Source organism: Pseudophryne corroboree, chromosome 4, assembly GCF_028390025.1.
Source record: "Pseudophryne corroboree isolate aPseCor3 chromosome 4, aPseCor3.hap2, whole genome shotgun sequence".
Classification (NCBI taxonomy): Eukaryota; Metazoa; Chordata; class Amphibia; order Anura; family Myobatrachidae; genus Pseudophryne; species Pseudophryne corroboree.
This window is the reverse complement of record NC_086447.1, coordinates 268,820,577-268,841,309: the sequence shown is the minus strand read 5'-3', so window position 1 is coordinate 268,841,309 and position 20,733 is coordinate 268,820,577. Positions and strand designations below refer to the sequence as shown.

General features: G+C 44.8%; 1 protein-coding gene across 1 annotated transcript in view; it reads right to left on the bottom strand.

The window, feature by feature from the left end:
- Nucleotides 1-13,811: 13,811 nt before the first annotated feature.
- LOC134910889 (vomeronasal type-2 receptor 1-like) overlaps nucleotides 13,812-20,733 on the bottom strand; it is a 194,946-nt gene continuing 188,024 nt past the window's right edge. The window contains exons 12-14 of the mRNA XM_063919277.1: nucleotides 17,196-17,426; nucleotides 16,370-16,493; nucleotides 13,812-14,809 (exon numbers count right to left, since the gene is read on the bottom strand). Of these exons, the coding sequence (XP_063775347.1) occupies nucleotides 13,812-14,809; nucleotides 16,370-16,493; nucleotides 17,196-17,426 (1,353 nt within the window). The remainder of the gene's footprint in view (nucleotides 14,810-16,369; nucleotides 16,494-17,195; nucleotides 17,427-20,733) is intronic.

Genomic DNA, 20,733 nt, shown 5'->3' with positions numbered 1-20,733 from the left:
ATGCACAAAGTTATAAAAAATATTGGCTAAAATTTCCTTCAGGCTGTGTGTATATGGTGTATATGAAACATAAATGTATTCTGTGCTTAGATTTAGGTCCCATCACCATGATATCTCATTATGGTATGCAATTATTCCAAAATACGGAAAAATCCCATATCCAAAATTCCTCTGGTCCCAAGCATTTTGGATAAGGGAGACTCAACCTATATATTTAATATTTAATGAGGCCCCCAACCATTATATATTTTATAACTTTCTCACCCCCACCTTATAAAATATATTTAATGATCCCCCCCCCCCCCCATATCTTTATATACTCACTGCTGTATTGTTGTCAGGCAGCTTCAAGTAGCCACCCGAGTCCAGCTCTTCATTGCCTCTTGTTGCACAGCACCATCTACTTGACACCAGCGCTGTAGACGAAGGGGAGCCGAGTAAGCACGCGGGCACAGAGTAAAGGGTGCAGGCGTCGGCATAGGCAAACGCAGGGGGGACGGGGGTTGCTCGGAAACCATCCTCCTTTTGGCAAGTGACTCAAATTATAACAACAATAGCAATGGTATATAATATGATTACTAGAGCTGCCAACACATCATACAGTTTAAGGGACAGAACATAGTTGCTGAAAGTGCCCAGTGGTAGCAGCTTCTACCAAATTGTGGTGTGTGTGGATATGAGTCCTCAATCAGTGCACTGGACCAGAGAGTAGCTACCAGGAAGAAGAGACAGGAGCATTACCATGAGGTGGGAGAATGTGTGCTTAGAACGTGCAGTGCTGGTTCTATTATATTTGTATATTAATTTATCATAGTATATTTAACCTTTTCCTGGCCACTTACTGTATCTTATTTATATTATTTAAATATGTTTGATACAGCCTACTGTATACCATAGACCATCTATATTGTTAAATATTAATAATATTCTGCAGAGTGCGAGATTGTGGATTGCATTTGGAAACCCCCCTTTAGAAATCCTGCGTTTGCCACTGGGCATTGGGGATTAGTCTACTTCTCTCCAGCCTCTGCTACTGGGAGTGCTTCTGCTGGCAGTGGAGCCAGGAGACAAGCAGACTCGTCCATGGATGACAGCTTCTGCTGGGTGGCCCCTTGATCCGGCACTGGACTATTGTTTTTATCAGAATATATTAAGGTGCATACACGCTAGGCGATATTGTAAACAATATTGCTAATTTTTACCCTCCTGAGGGATATAGTTTACAGTATTGTCCAGTGCGTATGCTATTAGCAGGGCCGGCTCGAGGCATGTTCGACTCGAGCGGCCGCGCCAGGGCGCCACCCTTAATGGGCGCCGTGCGCTGGCGCCGCCATGTCGGAGCCTGGAGCCGGCCCTGATCTCCCCTGCTGTCCCGGCTGACACTGCTGTGTGCGCCGCCGCTGTGTGCGCTATGCGGCGCCGGCGTCTGATGTCAGACACCGGCGCCGCTCAGCGCGCGCAGACAGCACAGACAGCGGGCACGCACTGGCACTGTGGGTGGCATTTATCTGGCACTGTGGGTGGCATTTATCTGGCACTGTGGGGGCATTTATCTGGCACTGTGGGGGGCATTTATCTGGCACTGTGGGGGGCATTTATCTGGCACTGTGGGGGCATTTATCTGGCACTGTGGGGGGCATTCATTTATCTGGCACTGTGGGGGGCATTTATTTATCTGCCACTGTGGGGGGCATTCATTTATCTGGCACTGCAAGGGGACGGGACATTTATCTGTGCACTGAGAGGGGGCATTAATGTATCTGGCACTGTGGGGGCATTTCTGGCACTGTGGGGGCATATCTGCGCTGTGGGGGCATTTATGTATCTGCACTGTGGGGGCATGTATGTATCTGGCACTGTGGGGGCATTTCTGTATCTGGCACTGGGGGGGCATATCGGCACTGTGGGGGTATTTATGTATCTGGCACTGTGGGGGTATATCTGCACTGTGGGGGCACTTATTTATCTGGCACTGGGGGCATTTATTTATCTGGCACTGTGGGGGCATTTATTTATCTGGCACTGTGGGGGGCATTTATTTATCTGGCACTGTCGGGGGCATTTATTTATCTGGCACTGTGGGGGCATATCTGGCACGGGGGCATTAATGTATCTGGCACTGTGGGGGCATTAATGTATCTGACACTGTGGGGGGCAATAATGCATCTGGCACTGGGGGCATTTATGCATCTGGCAATGTGTGGGCATTTATGTATCTGGCACTGGGGGCATTTATGTATCTGGCCCTGTGGGGGCATATCTGGCACTGTGGGGGCATTTTTATATATGGCACTGTGGGGACATATCTGGCACTGTGTGGGCATTTTTATATCTGGCACTGTGGGGGCACTTATGTATCTGGCACTGTGTGGGCACTTATGTATCTGGCACTGTGGGGGGCATATCTGCACTGTGGAGGCATTTATGTATCTGGCACTGTGGGGGGCATATCTGCACTGTGGAGGCATTTACGTATCTGGCACTTTGGGGGCATTTATGTATCTGAACTGTGGGTGCATATCTGGCACTGTGTGGCCATTTATGTAGCTGGCACTGCTGGGGGGGCATGTCGCGTGTAGCTGGCACTGCTGGGCGGGGGGGCATATCGCGTGTAGCTGGCACTGCTGGGGAGCATGTCGCGTGTAGCTGGCACTGCTGGGGGGCATGTCGCGTGTAGCTGGCACTGCTGGGGGGCATGTCGCGTGTAGCTGGCACTGCTGGGGGGCATGTCACGTGTAGCTGGCACTGCTGGGGGGCATGTCACGTGTAGCTGGCACTGCTGGGGGGCATGTCACGTGTAGCTGGCACTGCTGGGGAGCATGTTATGTAGTGTTCCCGCTAGGCGTCTGTGGCTAGGCAATGTGTCTCAGTTATCTCCCTGGTGCAATGTGTCTCAGTGCTGTGCCTGGCGCAAAGTGTATAGGAGGTTCTACCTGGTGCAGTGTGTATTAGCTGCACTACTGTGTGGTGTAATGCAAATTGCCACTATTATGTGGCCACGTACCTTCCCCACGAAGTAACTCCCCTTAATTTTTGCTGCGCGCCTTCGGCGCGCACTGTCCGTGCTTTGACATATAGGTATGGGAACAACAAGCATTATGTACATAATTTTGCCCTCCTAACTTAAAAATGTGCCCTCCCTGTGATCAGCACCATGCCCTAAAAAGTGAACACTATCATGTGTAGCTGGCACTGCTGGGGGGCATGTCATGTGTAGCTGGCACTGCTGCGGGGCATGTCATGTGTAGCTGGCACTGCTGCGGGGCATGTCATGTGTAGCTGGCACTGCTGCGGGGCATGTCATGTGTAGCTGGCACTGCTGCGGGGCATGTCATGTGTAGCTGGCACTGCACATTATGTGTATCTGGCACTATACTGGAGACATTATGTGTAAGGAACACTACTGTGGCTATGTGTAAGGCTGCTAATTGTGTGAAAATATGTTTATAGTTTGATGATATGAAGTTACGAGGCCACGCCCACTTTTCCAGAGGCCACACCCACTTTTCCGGGAACGCGCGCGCCTTTGGCGCGCGCATGGGGGGGGGGGGGCGCTTTTACATTTTCTCGCTCAGGGTGCTAGTAGGCCTGGAGCCGGCCCTGGCTATTAGTGATGCCCAATGCGTGCTCCTGGAGGTCGTTAACAACCCCTGCTGTTGGCTGTACATGCAGCTCAATCTGACAATATCGTCAGTAGCTGCATGTATGGGCTATCTCACAGTGTGTATGCACTTTGTTGGCAGCCCAGGATGGGAGGGAAAACAATATGTGATATCGCTCGTAGGGGATAATTCAGAGTTGATCGCAGCAGCAAATTTGTTATCAGTTGGGCAAAACCATGGGGGTAATTCTGAGTTGATCGCAGCAGAAAGTTTGTTAGCAATTGGGCAAAACCATGGGGGTCATTCCGAGTTGTTCGCTCGATGCCGATTTTCGCTATATTGCGATAAGTCGCTTACTGCGCATGCGCAAGGTTCGCAGAGCGCATGCGCTTAGTTATTTTACACAAAAGTTAGGTATTTTACTCACGGCATAACGAGGATTTTTCATCGTTCTGGTGATCGTACTGTGATTGACAGGAAGTGGGTGTTTCTGGGCGGAAACTTGACGTTTTCTGGGCGTGTGCAAAAAAACGCTGGCGTTTCTGGGAAAAACGCGGGAGTGTCTGAAGAAACGGGGGAGTGGCTGGGCGAATGCTGGGTGTGTTTGTGACGTCAAACCAGGAACGAAACTGACTGAACTGATCGCAATGGCTGAGTAAGTCTGGAGCTACTCAGAAACTGCTAAGAAATTTATATTCGCAATTCTGCTAATCTTTCGTTCGCAATTCTGCTAAGCTAAGATACACTCCCAGAGGGCGGCGGCTTAGCGTGTGCAATGCTGCTAAAAGCAGCTAGCGAGCGAACAACTCGGAATGAGGGCCCATGTGCACTGCAGGTGTGGCAGATATAACATGTGCAGAGAGAGTTAGATTTGGGTGGGTTATTTTGTTTCTGTGCAGGATAAATACTGGCTGCTTTTTTTTTACACTGCTATTTAGATTTCATTTTGAACACACCCCACCCAAATCTAACTCTCGCTGCACATGTTATATCTGTGCAGCAGAGCGCCTGCAAAAACATTTTGTGCAAAACAAAACCAGCCCTGGACTTACTCTTCGTGTGCGTTGATTCTAACGTTGGAGGGTTGGCTTTTGATGTCACACACCCACCCAGCTTTCGCCCAGCCACGCCAGCGTTTTCCCCGGCACGCCTGCGTTTTTCCAAACACTCCCTGAAAACGGTCAGTTGACACCCAGAAACGCCCCCTTCCTGTCAGTCTTCTTGCGTTGTGCCGTGCGACTGAAAGCTTCGCTAGTACCTGTGCAAAACCACAAAGGACTTTGTACCCATGCATCGCGCGTGCGCTTTGCGGTGCATACGCATGCGCAGAAATGCAGATTTTTAGCCTGATCGCTGCGATGCGAACAACGGCAGCTAGCGATCAACTCGGAATGACCCCCAATTTCCTTATTTGGAACTATGCTTACAGAATTGTCTGGACCTCCATACCTACGTTTAGGATTAATAGGGAACATGTTCTCCTGATATGAATAGGTTTAGTGGGGAATTCAATTAGTCACGGAATTTACCAAGCAGCAGAATTTACCAAGCCACTGGGTTTCATGCCTGGAGCTATTCAATTAGCAGCCTGTTTCCTTGTGCCATAACCCATAGATTCTGGGTTAAGTGTCCGGGGCTATGAAGTGACTGCATGCAGCCTAGTTAACCTCTGAAAGCCCTACTTACCACAGATACCTGTTTGTACCCCAGGAGGTCTTACTGTAATTGAATAGCTCCTGGTATTTAAACCGGAAGCTCAAAGCCCCCTGAACTCACTGTGGGTAATTGACTTCAGTCCCTATAGTCCTGAATTTTTAAATATTTTGGTATTCGTTAGTACAGGTACACCACCGATAATCCGGCACCCTTGTTCCAGCACTGTGCCAGATTATACATTTTGCTGGATTATCGGTGGTATATACAGAGGCATCCCGACAGTTTACTCTCCCACCCCCAACCCCCTATCCCAAACCTCCTGCAACGTGACTCCCTCCTACAGCCTAACTGAGCCCTCTCGCAGCCTGATAGAGCCCTTCCGAAGCCTGATTGAGCCTTCCCGAAGCCTGACTGAGCCCTCCCGCATCCTAACTCCCCTCGCTGCCTAATTCCCCTAGGGCTTTATGTGTCCAGATTAAAAGTTTATATTATATTATATTATTTTTCTGAAGGAAGCTGTTTTACTAGTATGCATCCTGTTGAATGGGTATATGTGTGGAGTTTGTATATTCTCCCATGCTTGCGTGGGTTTCCACTTGTTTTCTCCAATACAAATATATATCTTGGAGGTTAATTAGCTCCCAACAAAAATTAATTAACCCTAGTGTTTGCTGATACAGGTGTATATGGCAGACTAGTAGTTCTAATCTGCTGCCAAAATTCTATGGTTCTATGAAGAAATCACATTGATGGAAGATCTCATGCTTTTCTCAGTGCTGTTTAAAACAATATCAGTCATAACCAACATTTATAGCTGTGCATTATAACTTTAGAGTGTGCTACTACTTCTGTCAGAGGTAGTTGTGCCCGTTTACCTATCTTAGGAGGTAATTCAGACCTAATCATAGTAGCAAATTTGTTAGCAGTTGAGCAAAACTATGGGGGTCATTCCGAGTTGATTGCTCGCTGCCGATTTTCGTCGGTGCGTCGTACGGGTACAAAGAGGATCGGTGCTGGGCGACTGATTGAGCGAAGATTCCATTCGCACAGCCGAACGTAAGGTGATTGACAGAAAGAGGGCATTTATGGGTGTCAACTGACCGTTTTCTGGGAGTGTTTAGGAAAAAGCAGGCATGTCCAGGCATTTGCAGGGTGGGTGTCTGACGTCAATTCCGGCACCAAAAAGACTGAAGTGATCGCAAGGGCTGAGTAAGCCCAGAGCTACTCTGAAACTGCATAAAATGTTTTTGCTGCGCTCGGCTTCAAAGGCGTTCACACACTTGCAAAGCAAAAATACACCCCCCGTGGGCGGCGACTATGCGTTTGCATTGCTGCTAAAAGTAGCTAGCGAGCAAACAACTCGGAATGACCCCCTATGTGCACTGCAGGTGTGGCAAATATAACATTTGCAGAGAGAGTTAGATTTGGGTGAGTTATATTGTTTCTGTGCAGGGTAAATACTGGCTACTTTATTTTTACACTGCAATTTAAATTTCAGTTTGAACACACCCCACCCAAATCTAACTCTCTCTGCACATGTTGTATCTGCACCCCCCTTCCCTGCAGTGCACATGGTTTTGCCCAACTGCTAACAAATTTCCTACTACGATCAGGACTGAATTACCCCCTTAACCCTGACCAGTAGCCCTAAATGACCCTATGATAACTGTCTGCTTATTTTGCTCCCTGCTTTCTGTAGGCTATGAAATAATATTAAAAAATGTGAAATAATACACATAAGTAATTTACAAAACAAAAGATTTACGTATTGACCTAACAATGGGGGTAATTCCAAGTTGATCGCAGCAGGAAATTTTTTAGCAGTTGGGCAAAACCATGTGCAGTGCAGATGTGGCAGATGTAACATGTGCAGAGAGAGTTAGATTTGGGTGGGTTATTTTATTTCTGTGCAGGGTAATACTGGCTGCTTTATTTTTACACTGCAAATTAGATTGCAGATTGAACACACCCCACCCAAATCAAACTCTCTGCACATGTTATATCTACCTCCCCTGCAGTGCACATGGACCCTCATTCCGAGTTGTTCGCTCGGTAATTTTCTTCGCATCGCAGCGATTTTCCGCTAATTGCGCATGCGCAATGTTCACACTGCGACTGCGCCAAGTAAATTTGCTATGCAGTTAGGTATTTTACTCACGGCATTACGAGGTTTTTTATTCGTTCTGGTGATCGTAATGTGATTGACAGGAAGTGGGTGTTTCTGGGCGGAAACTGGCCGTTTTATGGGAGTGTTTGAAAAAACGCTACCGTTTCTGGGAAAAACGCGGGAGTGGCTGGAGAAACGGAGGAGTGTCTGGGCGAACGCTGGGTGTGTTTGTGACGTCAAACCAGGAACGACAAGCACTGAACTGATCGCACTGGAAGAGTAAGTCTCGAGCTACTCAGAAACTGCACAGAGAAGTCTGTTCGCAATATTGCTAATCTTTCGTTCGCAATTTTGAGAAGCTAAGATTCACTCCCAGTAGGCGGCGGCTTAGCGTGTGTAAAGCTGCTAAAAGCAGCTTGCGAGCGAACAACTCGGAATGACCACCATGGTTTTGCCCAACTGCTAAAAAATGTCCTGCTGTGATCAACTTAGAATTACCCCCAATAACTGAAGGGATGGAAGTGGGGGTGTCCAGGGGCGTATCTACCCATTGGCTAGGATGGCACTCACCAGGGGCACCAGCAAAGGAGGGGTGCTGCCTGGTGGTACCACCTGTGGCCAGGGGGTACATTTTTAGAGGCAGTACCTGTAGTGTCTCCCCCCCCCCCCACACACACACACACACACAGTGATGCCCGGCAACATGGAGAGCTGGCAGCAGCAGCAGTCACAGTTCCTGTGGTGTCCGGTGTCCGAACTGAAATCAAGAAACGCTACATAAACTACAGCTCCCAGCAGCCCTTGAGAGCTCGGGAGCTCCCTGCAGCAAGGGCTGCTGGGAGCTGCAGTTTATGTAGATTTTCTTGATTTAAGTGTGGTGCCATGCCAGACACCTGTGGCTGCTACTAGCTCTACATATTGGCGGGCAACCCTGCAAGTGAGGCACTGTCTGGGGGGGCCATCTGGTTTGCCTCCTGCTTTCCGCACTGCACCACACACCTCAAGCCTTTCGGTCCCCGCGTGGTACTGTCCACCTCCCGCATGGCTCTATCCCGCTAGTGACTTTGTCCTGGTGAGTAACAGACACACACAGACAGACAGACACACACACACTCTATGTTACTCTCTCTTTCCTAAGAGGCTCTTCCTGGCGCAGTGTGTATAAGGGGATACGTGGCACAATGTTTATAATGGGCTACCTGGCACAGTGTGTATAAGGGGCTATCTGGCACAGTGTGTATAAGGGGCTCTACCTGGCTCAGTGTGTATTAGGGGCTCTACCTGGCTCAGTGTGTATTAGGGGCTCTACCTGGCTCAGTGTGTATTAGGGGCTCTACCTGGCCCAGTGTGTATAAGGGTCTCTATGTGGCGCAGTGTATATAAGGGGCTCTACCCAGCGCAAAGTGTATAAGAGGTCTTCTGTACTGTGGTGAATGCGTGTAATAGACTCTAACATTGCATAATGTTTATAAAGGTTACTTTTGTGTAATGTAATGTTAGTAAGGGGCTCTAGCATGTCGAAAAATGTAAAATAAGGAGTACTACTGTGTAGCATAACGTGAATAATGGACATTACTGTGTGGTGTAATGTGAGTAAAGGACACTACTGTGTGGTGTAATTTGAATTGAGGGTACTATTGTGTGACCATGCCCCTTTTTAGCACATGTGCCTTCCCCATTTCAAGTGTGTGTGTGTAATGGGGGGCACCAGTCCCTTACTTTGCCAGGGGTGCTCGGACACCTAGATACACCCCTGGGGGTGTCACCTCATATATGTTATATAATCTGGGAAAACATGTTCACAAAGAATGTAACTGATTAAATGCACCTGATAAATAAAATACACAAACTCTTTCCAAAATTCAAATTTATTCATCCATTTGACCATAATTGAACACAACCACAATTATAATTGTCTCACAATATACATTTCTAAATATAATTTTATTCTGTGACATATTATGCAGTCTCCCTAAAGAAGACAGGAATTCACGACAATTAAACATATATTACTTTTTTCTACAGGCAAACTGACAGTTTTCTATCGCTGCCAAGGATCACTGTTGTACAATATGTAGGCAGCTGTGCATACCATGTATTATTCTGCGTAAATATGACAGAATTTGTGTATCGTGCATCGGTCTCCTGAGACACACAATGTGCAACCAGTATAAAATGCAGAAAAATATATATATGTATTTTTATAAAGAGTATGGAAGCTATTACTAATAGTTTTTATAAGATACTTGTCTGTGTGAGCACATCGTGGATAAAGGATAACAAGGGTGTGATGCTGCTGCTTGCTTAAACCAGTCACACTGTACCTAAAGCTGGGTACACATTAGATGACCTGTGTACCCAACCAACAGCAGATGCGATGGAATGATATATCGTGCGCCCCGTACACACAGCACGATCTGGTGAACGACTGTACAATATATTATTCCTTCGCCACATCCAAATGCATAGGGTCGTCAGCCACATCTTCAGATTGACCTGCATGTACAGCCGATCTGAAGATGCCACGGACGACCAGTGGAAGTGCGCAATAGTGTAAATTTGACAATTTGAAAAATTACTCGTTCCGATCTGTCAGATATCGGGCAACTGTTCAATAAACTCATCTGTAGCCAGCTTAAAGATGCCAACCAACCCTGGCTCCGAGAAATGACCAGCATAGTAACTTGTATAGGCAAGCAACAGATCTATACCATATTGGAATAGCATCCTCTATGTGTAATGGTGGACATGTACTCGCCAAAATGTCCAAATAATTTCCAGGGACAAACTCTAGGCCGTCATACATCTCATTAAAATATATGCATCAATTTCCGATATTTTAATTCAGTCAAAACGTACATAGTAGGTTAATGGTCTGACAAAATATTCCCTAGTGTGTCTATGTGGTAGGGAATAATAGATTAGAAAATCTGCTGTGGTAGAGACTGCTGTAAATTATTAAATATTCTCTGTATAGGAGCATAATATACAGTATATGCACAATATAAAGAGGAGTTATTAAATGAAAGTCTACTAATCATTCACTACAGTGCAATAGCAGATGAACCAAAACAAAACAGACAGTTTTTCATTTGAAAAATTTACATCAGCAACCAGTATGGTGTAAGGTGGACGTAACAAACTCTCAGCCCGCAACAGGAATGTTGGATAACAGGGCTGCAACTAGGGGGGGAGACACTGTGCTGGCCAGCTGACAGAAAGTGGCACACACAGACTTTCTACTTCCGATGCCAGCAAGTGGCACAGACAGGAGGGGAGCAGTGTCTGACACAGCAGATAGCACTACAGTTCACAGATTACATTGCCGACGCTGAGTAACTGAAACAGGGAAGAGGGGAGCAGCATCCAACACAGTTGACCTATGCTGCGGGCCCTGGACTCTCTCAACACACTATGTTACAGCACCTGATGCCCCCACCATCTGGAAAAGTGGGGACAGTTATATCACTACTGTGTGTGCGTGCGTGCTGGAGCAGTGCAGTGTAACCCTGTATATATGTTTATTGGGGGGAATATGTGTATATTCAGGGGCTGTGTTTATATGTACTGTACTGTTTAATGATGGTATGTTAACTAAACTGCATCAGAATATCCTTGATTCGCTCGCCACGCTTCCCAATAGACGTCCATGTGGACATGTGGATAGTAAAACTGCAGGACCAGGGGTCTGCAGCCCAGGGGCAGCAGCCACCACTGATGGTGACACATTTGTATAAATGTTCATGTACTGTACTCTGTAATAACGTCTAACACTCTAAAATCAAAGGGTACAGTACAATATATTCTATTACATCAAATCACTTAATGGAAACATTTACATTTTGAAAGAGCAAAATTCTAAAAAGAAGAATTGTGAGAAATTGGTAATGGCAAACTCTTCTGACTGAAACTATGAAGGACCCAAATCTGATCTAATAGGTCATGTCCCAATAAGCTGTGGCCATGTGCCTGGACCATAAAAGCAAATTTTACAGTGAGAAATTTGGATTGTCCCAGAAAGTTTTGATTGTTGAGAGGATTCAAAACCATTGGTGAGCAATCGAATCACATCACTCTCACGCTGTGAGTGTGAAGGGAGCAGAGACTCTCCTTCTTGGACCAACATCCACGTTTACATCAAATCACAAACACAACAAAGAGTTAAATTTAAAAAAAAACAGGAAAACTTCTACAAAGTGACCTGCCGCGTGGACTAACCATTTGCACACATCTCTCATCTTCTACTGTCTGCCAATAACCAATTGATGTCTTAATTAAGTTCATGGACCTTATGATAGAAATACACAGCAAAGTGCTGTAATGATCTACCAAAGTCTTCCAATCCTGCAAGTTTCTTTTAGATTCTTTTAATCATTGCTCTAAATTTCTAATACATTAAAGAAAATATAAAATTGATTATCTGCTGAACTCTCTTTGCAGTATGTATAAATCTTGACTCTTTATGTATAAATCTAGCTCTGCTTAGGGTATGTTGATCATAAACCGTTTTCAATGAGTCGGAACCTGATTCAGGCCCCAACGCAACAGGAAAAAGTACACAAAGTACCGATGGCCAGTACTTTGTGCATGCGCCGGAACCATGCTGCACATGTGCAGTATCGGTCATGCATCGTTGGAAGCGGTACAGCTGCAAACATCAAGTGATTGACAGTCTGCAGCCATTTGGGGAAGTGGCACGGGTGACAGCCTTTTCACAAAATGCTGCCTCCGTTTTTTTAGAGTGCCACGGCCAGGGTCTCTGTCTTCTGAGGGAGATTTCCTGATCTCTCAGCTGGCCGATGTTGTGGCAGGTGATCCAATGCTGAGTCCTAGGACACACCACTGCATAACAAATGCATGCTGGAGATGCATGCTAGATGCCTCCTGCTGAGTTACCATATCTGAGTATCTTCCAACTAAGCAGCAGCCATGCTCAACCCAACCACATCTGAACTAGGCCCTCTATGTCAATCCTTTAAGTGGTTTATCAAAAAGTACTCTCATACAGCAGTTTAATCAGGTGGTCTTCAGTATGCCGCCTGTTGGGATCCCGACGCTCAGTATACCGGCGCCGGAATACCGACAAATATTCTCCCTCTTGGGGTCCACAAACCCCTGGAGCAAGAACAGACAGTGTGGCACGCGCAGTGCACCACCGTGCGCGCAAGCGGCTCATTTGCACTCGCCCAGCTGTCGGTATGCCGGCGGTCGGGATTCCTGGCGCCGGTATGCTAGCCGCCGGGAGCCAGGCCGCCGGCATACCATACTACACCCGTTTAATCATAGCCAGAAGTATGTATTGCTAACATGGGATAATGTGAATAACATTGTTGACTAGTTAGCAACTCTCCAAAGTATTCATACAATGGATTTGGGATTCGTTTACTAGACCCAAAGCTTCAGGTCCAGAAATTCACTTAAAAAAATAGATGTAAAACATTTATGGAATTATAATTAAGGCAAATTACTCCAATTTTATCCCACCCACTAGCTCATCAATCTATTGTAAATAATATATATAACCTTTATTTCCAGCCACATCCCAGACTACCCACATACGCCTCACCGAACACAAAATAGTTTATAGTCTATGCATTTTCTACTGTAGCCACGCTACAATTAACACAATTAGATGTAAATTTCAAATGCTTCTTAATTATTGTATACATCTTGATTGCTGAGATTAATTATGTATTAGTCAGAATATTTATGGGCCTGATTCTGAGTCACACGCAATTATTATATTCAAGGATTTTTTTCGATTGCACATGTTCGAAAATCCCTAAAAACTCCTATGGCGCATGCGTTCCACTGTGTGTACACACAGCGTTGTAGTGCAGATGATCTCAGAAATCTACTGTGCGTATCTGGACAGTGGCTATTTAGACCCACAGAGATGGTCCGTCCCATGCGTGTGTTATGGGAGTGTCGCAGGGGTGTTGCTAAAGTATTTGCATTCACAGTTGCTTCATCATTCCCATTGGAGGGCATACTCAGAAAATCTGCACCTGTCGTAGTGCTAGTACAAGTTTAGATAATGCACATGAGGGCGCACCAAGCATTATTACAGCTTCTACAGACGCTCAAAGTGGGCATCTCAGTCCTTGCACATTCAATTGTGCTTATGTACACAAGGGAAGGGCTTTGCTGCAGAATTTGAATAGAGTCTCAGAAGCACAACCACCAAATGCCACTGCTGCGTCTGACTCAGAAGCAGGCCCTACGTGTGACACACAGAATTAGTTATCATCCATTTTATTTCTTCTGTAAAATATATGCTTAAGCTTTATCTTCAAAATAGATCTAAATGAAAGTAAACATTTCTGAAAAGAACAATTTCCCATTAGAATTACAAAACTTCCTTGATTTACATTAATGTATTATTTACACCTCTTCATTAGGTAGACATAGCCTCGAGTTGAATTAAATAGACAGATGTGTTGACTTCAATCATCAAGCACAACCGTGGATATTGTTGTACTGTTAATCTCGCTAGTAATAGAGGCTGAGGTTGCTGGGGCACTTTTATCATTAGTGGCAGCTTTGCCACCAACTATTTCTTCTGTGTTTCTCTCTGGCTTTATTAGAATTATATATCCTTTAGGAACATAAATACAACCAAGTAAACCGAAACTTGATGCCAAGATGGCAAATATTTCAACAGCTACCTTAAATTTCCCTCTTGTGCTCAAGTAAGCTGGAACAAAAGATATCCAAACAATGAAGAAGACCAGCATGCCGAAAGTGATAAATTTAGCCTCATTGAAATTGTCCGGCAGTTTGCGGGCTACAAAGGCAGTTATAAAGCACAGTATGGCCAAGAAGACGTCAAACCCAAACATAGAGCACAAGAGTTCAATGGAACCCTCATTACACTCCAGAATTATCTTGATATTTTGGGACTCCATGTTCTTGTAAACCCAAGGAGGCTTCAAAATCAGATAGGTTGTACATATCCCAACTTCTATTGTTAGGCCAACCACTGCAACAATTTTTTGATACAAAGGTTTCATGACTATCCTTTTGGTTTTATCAGACATCTTTGATTTAGCAGCTCTCTTTGATAACATCAACACAATGGTCTTGCCAAGTATACAGGAAAGACACAGAGAAAACCCCAAGGCGAGGGTAGTTTGTCGGGCCATACAGGACCATGGTTCTGGTTTCCCAACAAAAAGAATTGATGTCATGAAAGTACATACCAGCGATATCTGTATTAGAAAACTCAAGCTGCGGTCATTTGCCTTAACTAAAGCTGTTTCCCTGTACAGTATGTAGATAATTGTGAAGACAATAACCAGCGAGGCACCAAAGACAGCCAGGAATATCAGAGTTATTCCCAGAGCCTCATCTGTGGCCAAGAATTCCACTTCTTTCAGCACGCACTCATTCCTGTATGTATTAGACCAAAAGTCAGAGGGGCACGCTATGCATTCTCTCGCATCTGTAAGACAATGAACATTGTAAGTTATTTTATTTCCTTGAATATACAAACAAAGCTAGAACTTGTCAAATGTAGCCAACCACATTTGTGGCCAAACTGTCCAGTGGTCCATTCGCTCACCACTCAAGTTGGGTGCCGCATGTGGTCTGCTTTTTTACTTTACAGTATGTATATCTCTTTGTGGAGTAATGATTACGATTTACAAAATAAGTTAATTAAACTTTTACATTTGAATCTCAGCCTACTGTTCAGCCTGAACACAGTAATTATCCAAAATATAAACTCTATTTACTGTAATGCACATTATTAATATAACTAAATTATATCCAACCAACAGTCAATGGACATAAGGGTGTAGCCCATCAGATTTGGAATGCGGTCTCAGGAATTCAGAAGCACTCCTGGCAGAATTTAGGATTTCAACAATGTTGTTTAAATCTTGTATCCAATAGCATGCTAGTATAGTGCCATGGTTTTAGGTTCATGGAGCAGTAGAACAATACTGTAGTAAGGGCCTGATGCAGGTTGGATTGCAAATTCTGCTAAGTAGCAGAATTTTCAATCTTTGTGAATGCATGCTGGGGGCTGACCGCCGCCCCTCCATCCCCCCCACCCCTTGATCAAGCAGAAATTGCGATTGCACCGCAGTTTCTTCTTGATTGCAGATATTAGGGTTGCCATCTGTCGGCGCATCTCTGCCCAGGTACTGGAACATTGCCATCCCCCCCACCCCCCCACGAGCGCCTCTGCCTGATGGACAGGCAGAGGTATTCGCATTTTCTGCGTGCATCTGTAGAAAATGCAGGCGCATGCACGGGACCGGCGCCCACATTCTCATCGTACTTTTTGTGGTTGTATCGCAATCCAACCTGAATCAGCCCCTAACTCCAGAATTTTTACCAGAAACAGGTGTGGGGCTTAGCAAATTAGGGTGTTGCTTTGGAAAAAAAGAGAAGTTATCGCACAAGTTCAAATTAGGGTGTTGCCTAAGCCTAAAATAATCAGATGTGGCTAAGACGTGGATGATGGACATGGGAATATTTTGGCCTGATATTTTTCAGGTTATGTCAGATATTTAGAATAGTACAACATCATCAACAGGACAAACGCTATATAGCTGTTCAGAATAGAACACTGGTTAGGCATCGGCAGAGGGAATGAATGAGAAAGATAAGTGGAGTCTGTGGCATCTGTATTAGTAAGAGGGCATTATTACCAGGGGTACCAAGAGGAAGTGGGGCAGGAACTAACAACCTAGGCCTTGGTTTATATAAGGGTCCTGGCGAGGGCCTCGGGCAACCAGTTTGGGAGGACAAATTCCAGAGCATAATATTTTTCATTCATTTTTTTTTCAGAGGGGGTATGTCTGCTCCTCCTTGATTTGGCAACACCCCCTATTTCCTGAGCCCAGCATATGTCTCGGTGGCCCTAATTATTACTGACAGTCATTTATTATTTTATAGCAGGATTGGTGATCACAAGGTGGTCTTCCCCAATTACTACTAATCTAATACTTCAAATCAAAGAAACATTGAGACAGGAATCAAACCTGTATTTCACCTGTTTCATTAGTAATTTCTCCATCTGCACAAGGAATGCAGTCAAAGCAGCACACCGGTTCTCCTTGTCTGATGCCTTTCCTTGCACCCGGAATACAGCTGACACTGCAAACAGAGGTTGGAGGCTAGAGCGAAGACCGAAAATTAGACATCAATACAGAGTTCTGTTACTCATAATGAAGTGTTAGATACTAATGGTACATTCTCCTAAGCTTCCATAATACATTTGCGGATTCACTAGTCACCAGGAGACATAGTTGTTAGTGTCCTAGTTGCATACTTATTGGAACCCGCATGTTGCTAATTCTCTCCAGTCTCATTGCATTAGGGCTGTATAAGTGGGCTTCACTTACACTACATTTCACTTCAGCTTTCTGTGCTGTATAAATAATGCCATGGCTTCTTTAGCCAGTGTGCAACATGAGCATACAAGTTGTATAGGAGGTCTATTTACTAAGCCTTGGATGGAGATAAAGTGGGTGAAGATAAAGTACCAGCCAATCGCCTTCTAACTGCCATATCACATGCTGGGTTTGACAGTTAGGAGCTGATTGGCTGGTACTTTATCTGCATCCACTTTATCTCCATCCAAGGCTTAGTAAATAGACCCCCAAATAAGGCTATTAATAAACTCCAATAAAAAAATAAAAGAGGTGAGGTCAGCCTACACCAATGCTCTGACAGAGTGTCCATTCAGAAAATCTCTTAATAACAATAAAATACTATCTGATTCTTACTGTATTATTTGAAAAACATTAAACCTTAATCCATCATGTTGTTTAACATATTGCCTAGACGATATATTATGCCATATACATGGTACATACCAGTCCATTTGGGGTGTTCCAAAATATTGAACTATTGTCTATCTTGAGCTCAAAACTGGCTCCACCTCCATTTGATTTATAATGTCCGATTTTGACAAAGGATAGGGACGCGTTGGTGTACCACTGCCAGTTTAAGATGTCATAATAGCCATCTACATCTCCTGAGTCATCAAACTTCAGAGATTCATTTGTGAAAACAGAGAACCGAGTACTCTTCAAATAGTACATTAGCTGTTGGGGAACACAGAGACACCATATAAATATACAGCAAACAGAATTTGTTTATATGTAGGTATGTTTGGTTATTTCCAAAATGTATTACAGGTTGAGTATCCCTTATCCAAAATGCTTGGGACCAGAGGTATTTTGGATATCGGATTTATCCGTATTTTGGAATAATTGCATACCATAATGAGATATCATGGCAATGGGACCTAAATCTAAGCACAGAATGCATTTATGTTTCATATACACCTTATACACACAGCCAGAAGGTAATTTTAGCCAATATTTTTTATAACTTTGTGCATTAAACAAAGTGTGTCTACATTCACACAATTCATTTATGTTTCATATACACCTTATATACACAGTCTGAAGGTCATTTAATACAATATTTTTAATAACTGTGTGTATTAAACAAAGTTTGTGTACATTGAGCCATCAGAAAACAAAAGTTTCACTATCTCACTCTCGCTCAAAAAAGTCCGTATTTCGGAATATTCCGTATTTCGGATAATTGGATATGGGATACTCAACCTGTATAGAGAATGGTTAAAGCAATGTATATAATAGTTGTTTAGAAGTACCACTTTTATATTACATTAGCAAACATCACCTGGTGTGAAATTATTATTGGGATAGTCTGACTCCTTTTGTGGAGCGCGCAAGCGCACCGGCGCACTGCACGTGTGCACCCAGGGAGCCCAATGAGATGCTAAAAGCATCTCTGGAGTGCGATCGCCTCTGTCTTATTGACAGGCAGAGGTGGTTGCGGGGCGGGAGGGGTCGTGCCAATGGCGTTATAACGCCGCTGGCGGAGTGTGGTCCGGACAACGGAGGCGTGTCCGGACCTTTGGCGGGGGCGGGCTGCGGTGTCTGCGTGACATCACACACAGCCGCTGCGACACGGGACGTGTCAGGAAGCGGCTTGCCAGTGCGCAGGAGCAGCACTGGCAGGGAGCTACTCGCCAGGTGCAAAAGTATTGCCGCCGTGCAATGTTTTTTGCACCTGTGCGGGGGGGGCTAGGGCCTGACATGCGGGGTGGACTAGCCCTGTGCTGGGTTGTTCCCCCGCATGTCAGAGTAAATGATCGTAGATGTGCTATTAACCCCTAAGTGGTCTCCAATAATTAAGTTTGCAACTCACTGTAAGTTGTAGGAATGGACACTTATCTACCAGAGCAATTCTGCAGGAGATGGAAAAGCACATGCAGTTACGCTGCTAATTAGAAGCAGCGTGACCTTAGACTGCCAGGTCTGAACCAGAGTTGTTAGTGTGCATGCGTGAACTGAGAAGACATGTTTGCATGGAGAGGGCCAGCACTGGCGGATCCCTCTTCACAATTCGGTGCTCTCTCCTCTAGGATGGGAACCAATGCCACTTGAAGATGGCGTAGTTTCTCACAGGCAACTTTCCCTAGGGACCCCAGTGTAGCTGTAAAATCTTAACTCAATGCAGTTAATTATGGGGATTGCAGAGTTGATTATTTTTAGCAAGCTGAATTACCATGAATCTCGAACAGACCGCCGATCATTGATGCCCATCAATCGTCAGTTTTAGTTACAGATTGACAATGGGGATTCTGGGAAATGAGGGGCTCTTATATGGCCCACAGTACTTCCATTTTCTTTTATTAATTCAAGTGAATCAATAGACTGAAAACAGGAATATTTTAAATTTTCCACTTTAATATGAATAATATCATCAGGTCATGGTATTCAAAAATAAAGGTAACATTTCCTTTAATATAGAGTAAAACTGAATCTTGGACAAGTGGCACAATTTTCATTCAAAGGTGTTTCTGATATAAGGTGCTTAGCTAGTGCTCGTCGTATATATGGAAGAAATGTAAATTTAGTAACCATCACAATCTACAAAGAAAATTAGGGAGCCTATGGGGGTCATTCCGAGTTGATCGCTCGCTGCAGATTTTCGCAGCTCAGCGATAAGATGAAAAAACTGCATTTCTGCGCATGCGTATGCCCGGCAATGCGCACGCACGACGTACGGGTACAGAGCTCTTTGTGGTTGTGCTCAGGTTCTAGCGAAGTTTTCATTCGCACTGGCGGCCGCAAGAAGATTGACAGGAAGGGGGCGTTTCTGGGTGTCAACTGACCGTTTTCAGGGAGTGTTTGTAAAAATGCAGGCGTGTCTGAAAAAACGCAGGCATGGCTGGGCGTTCGGTGGGCAGGTTGTACGACGTCAAATCCGGACACGAATAGGCTGAAGTGATCGCACACGCTGAGTAGGTTCAGAACTACTCAGAAACTGCACAAACTGTTTTTGCAGAGCTCGGCTGCACATGCGTTCGCACTTCTGCTAAGCTAAAATACACTCCCCAGTGGGAGGCGGCATAGCGTTTGCACAGCTGCTAAAAACTGCTAGCGAGCGATCAACTCGGAATGACCCCCTATGTATAAATTGCATAACAGTCTGTATTGCAATGGATATGTTCTCTAAAGTTATACTAAAGTTAACTCATAGGAACAGCGGTAGCTATAACCACTGCCCATGTGAGTTACATCCCCAGCATATATGTGCACAGTGTCATATTTAGGAGGCTGCGGGAGAGTGGTTGCAAGATTCCTCTTCTGTGAGATAGCTTCCATAAGCTAAATGTGGTTTACACCGTCTGAGAATGGCATAAATCTGAGAGAGTGCATAGCAACAATACATAAAATTATGCAGAAACTGCTATTTCTCATAGTGTTAAGGCCCATATACACTGGAGAGATGTATGCTGAGCGTGCAAGTGGAGACGGGGGGGGGGGGGGGGGGGGCGCTCATTTCACCCAGCGGGTGAAATGAGCAACGTTCTAGGTTGAGCCTGCATGCAGGCCAATCTAGCACCGGCGATAGAGACGCGAGTGGCTGCGCATCGCTATCGCTATCGCTGTGCTTAATCTATTCAGATTGCTTAGATTTTAAGCATGGATCTCTCCGTGAGTACTCCCCTTTACAATAATGTACTTGGTAAATAGGCCCTATAGTCATATAAATTAGTATCATTTACAGTATGTTTATCATTATAATGCCATTAATACCATTAAATTCAAGAGACATGTAAAATTATAACAAAATTGATACGTGATAGGTATATTATATCTATTAATAATACATGTGTGATTGTATCATATTACTGATATTGATTTATTCTCTGAGATGTGATAAAGCAGTAATTATATTGACTCTGTTTTCCAAAGTTAAGGGCAGTACACACGGGGAGAGGTGTATGTTGAGCAATCTGTCACAGACCGCTCAGCACACATCTCTCCTCCCGCTCAGCACAGTTGGGTGAAATGAGCGATGTGCTAG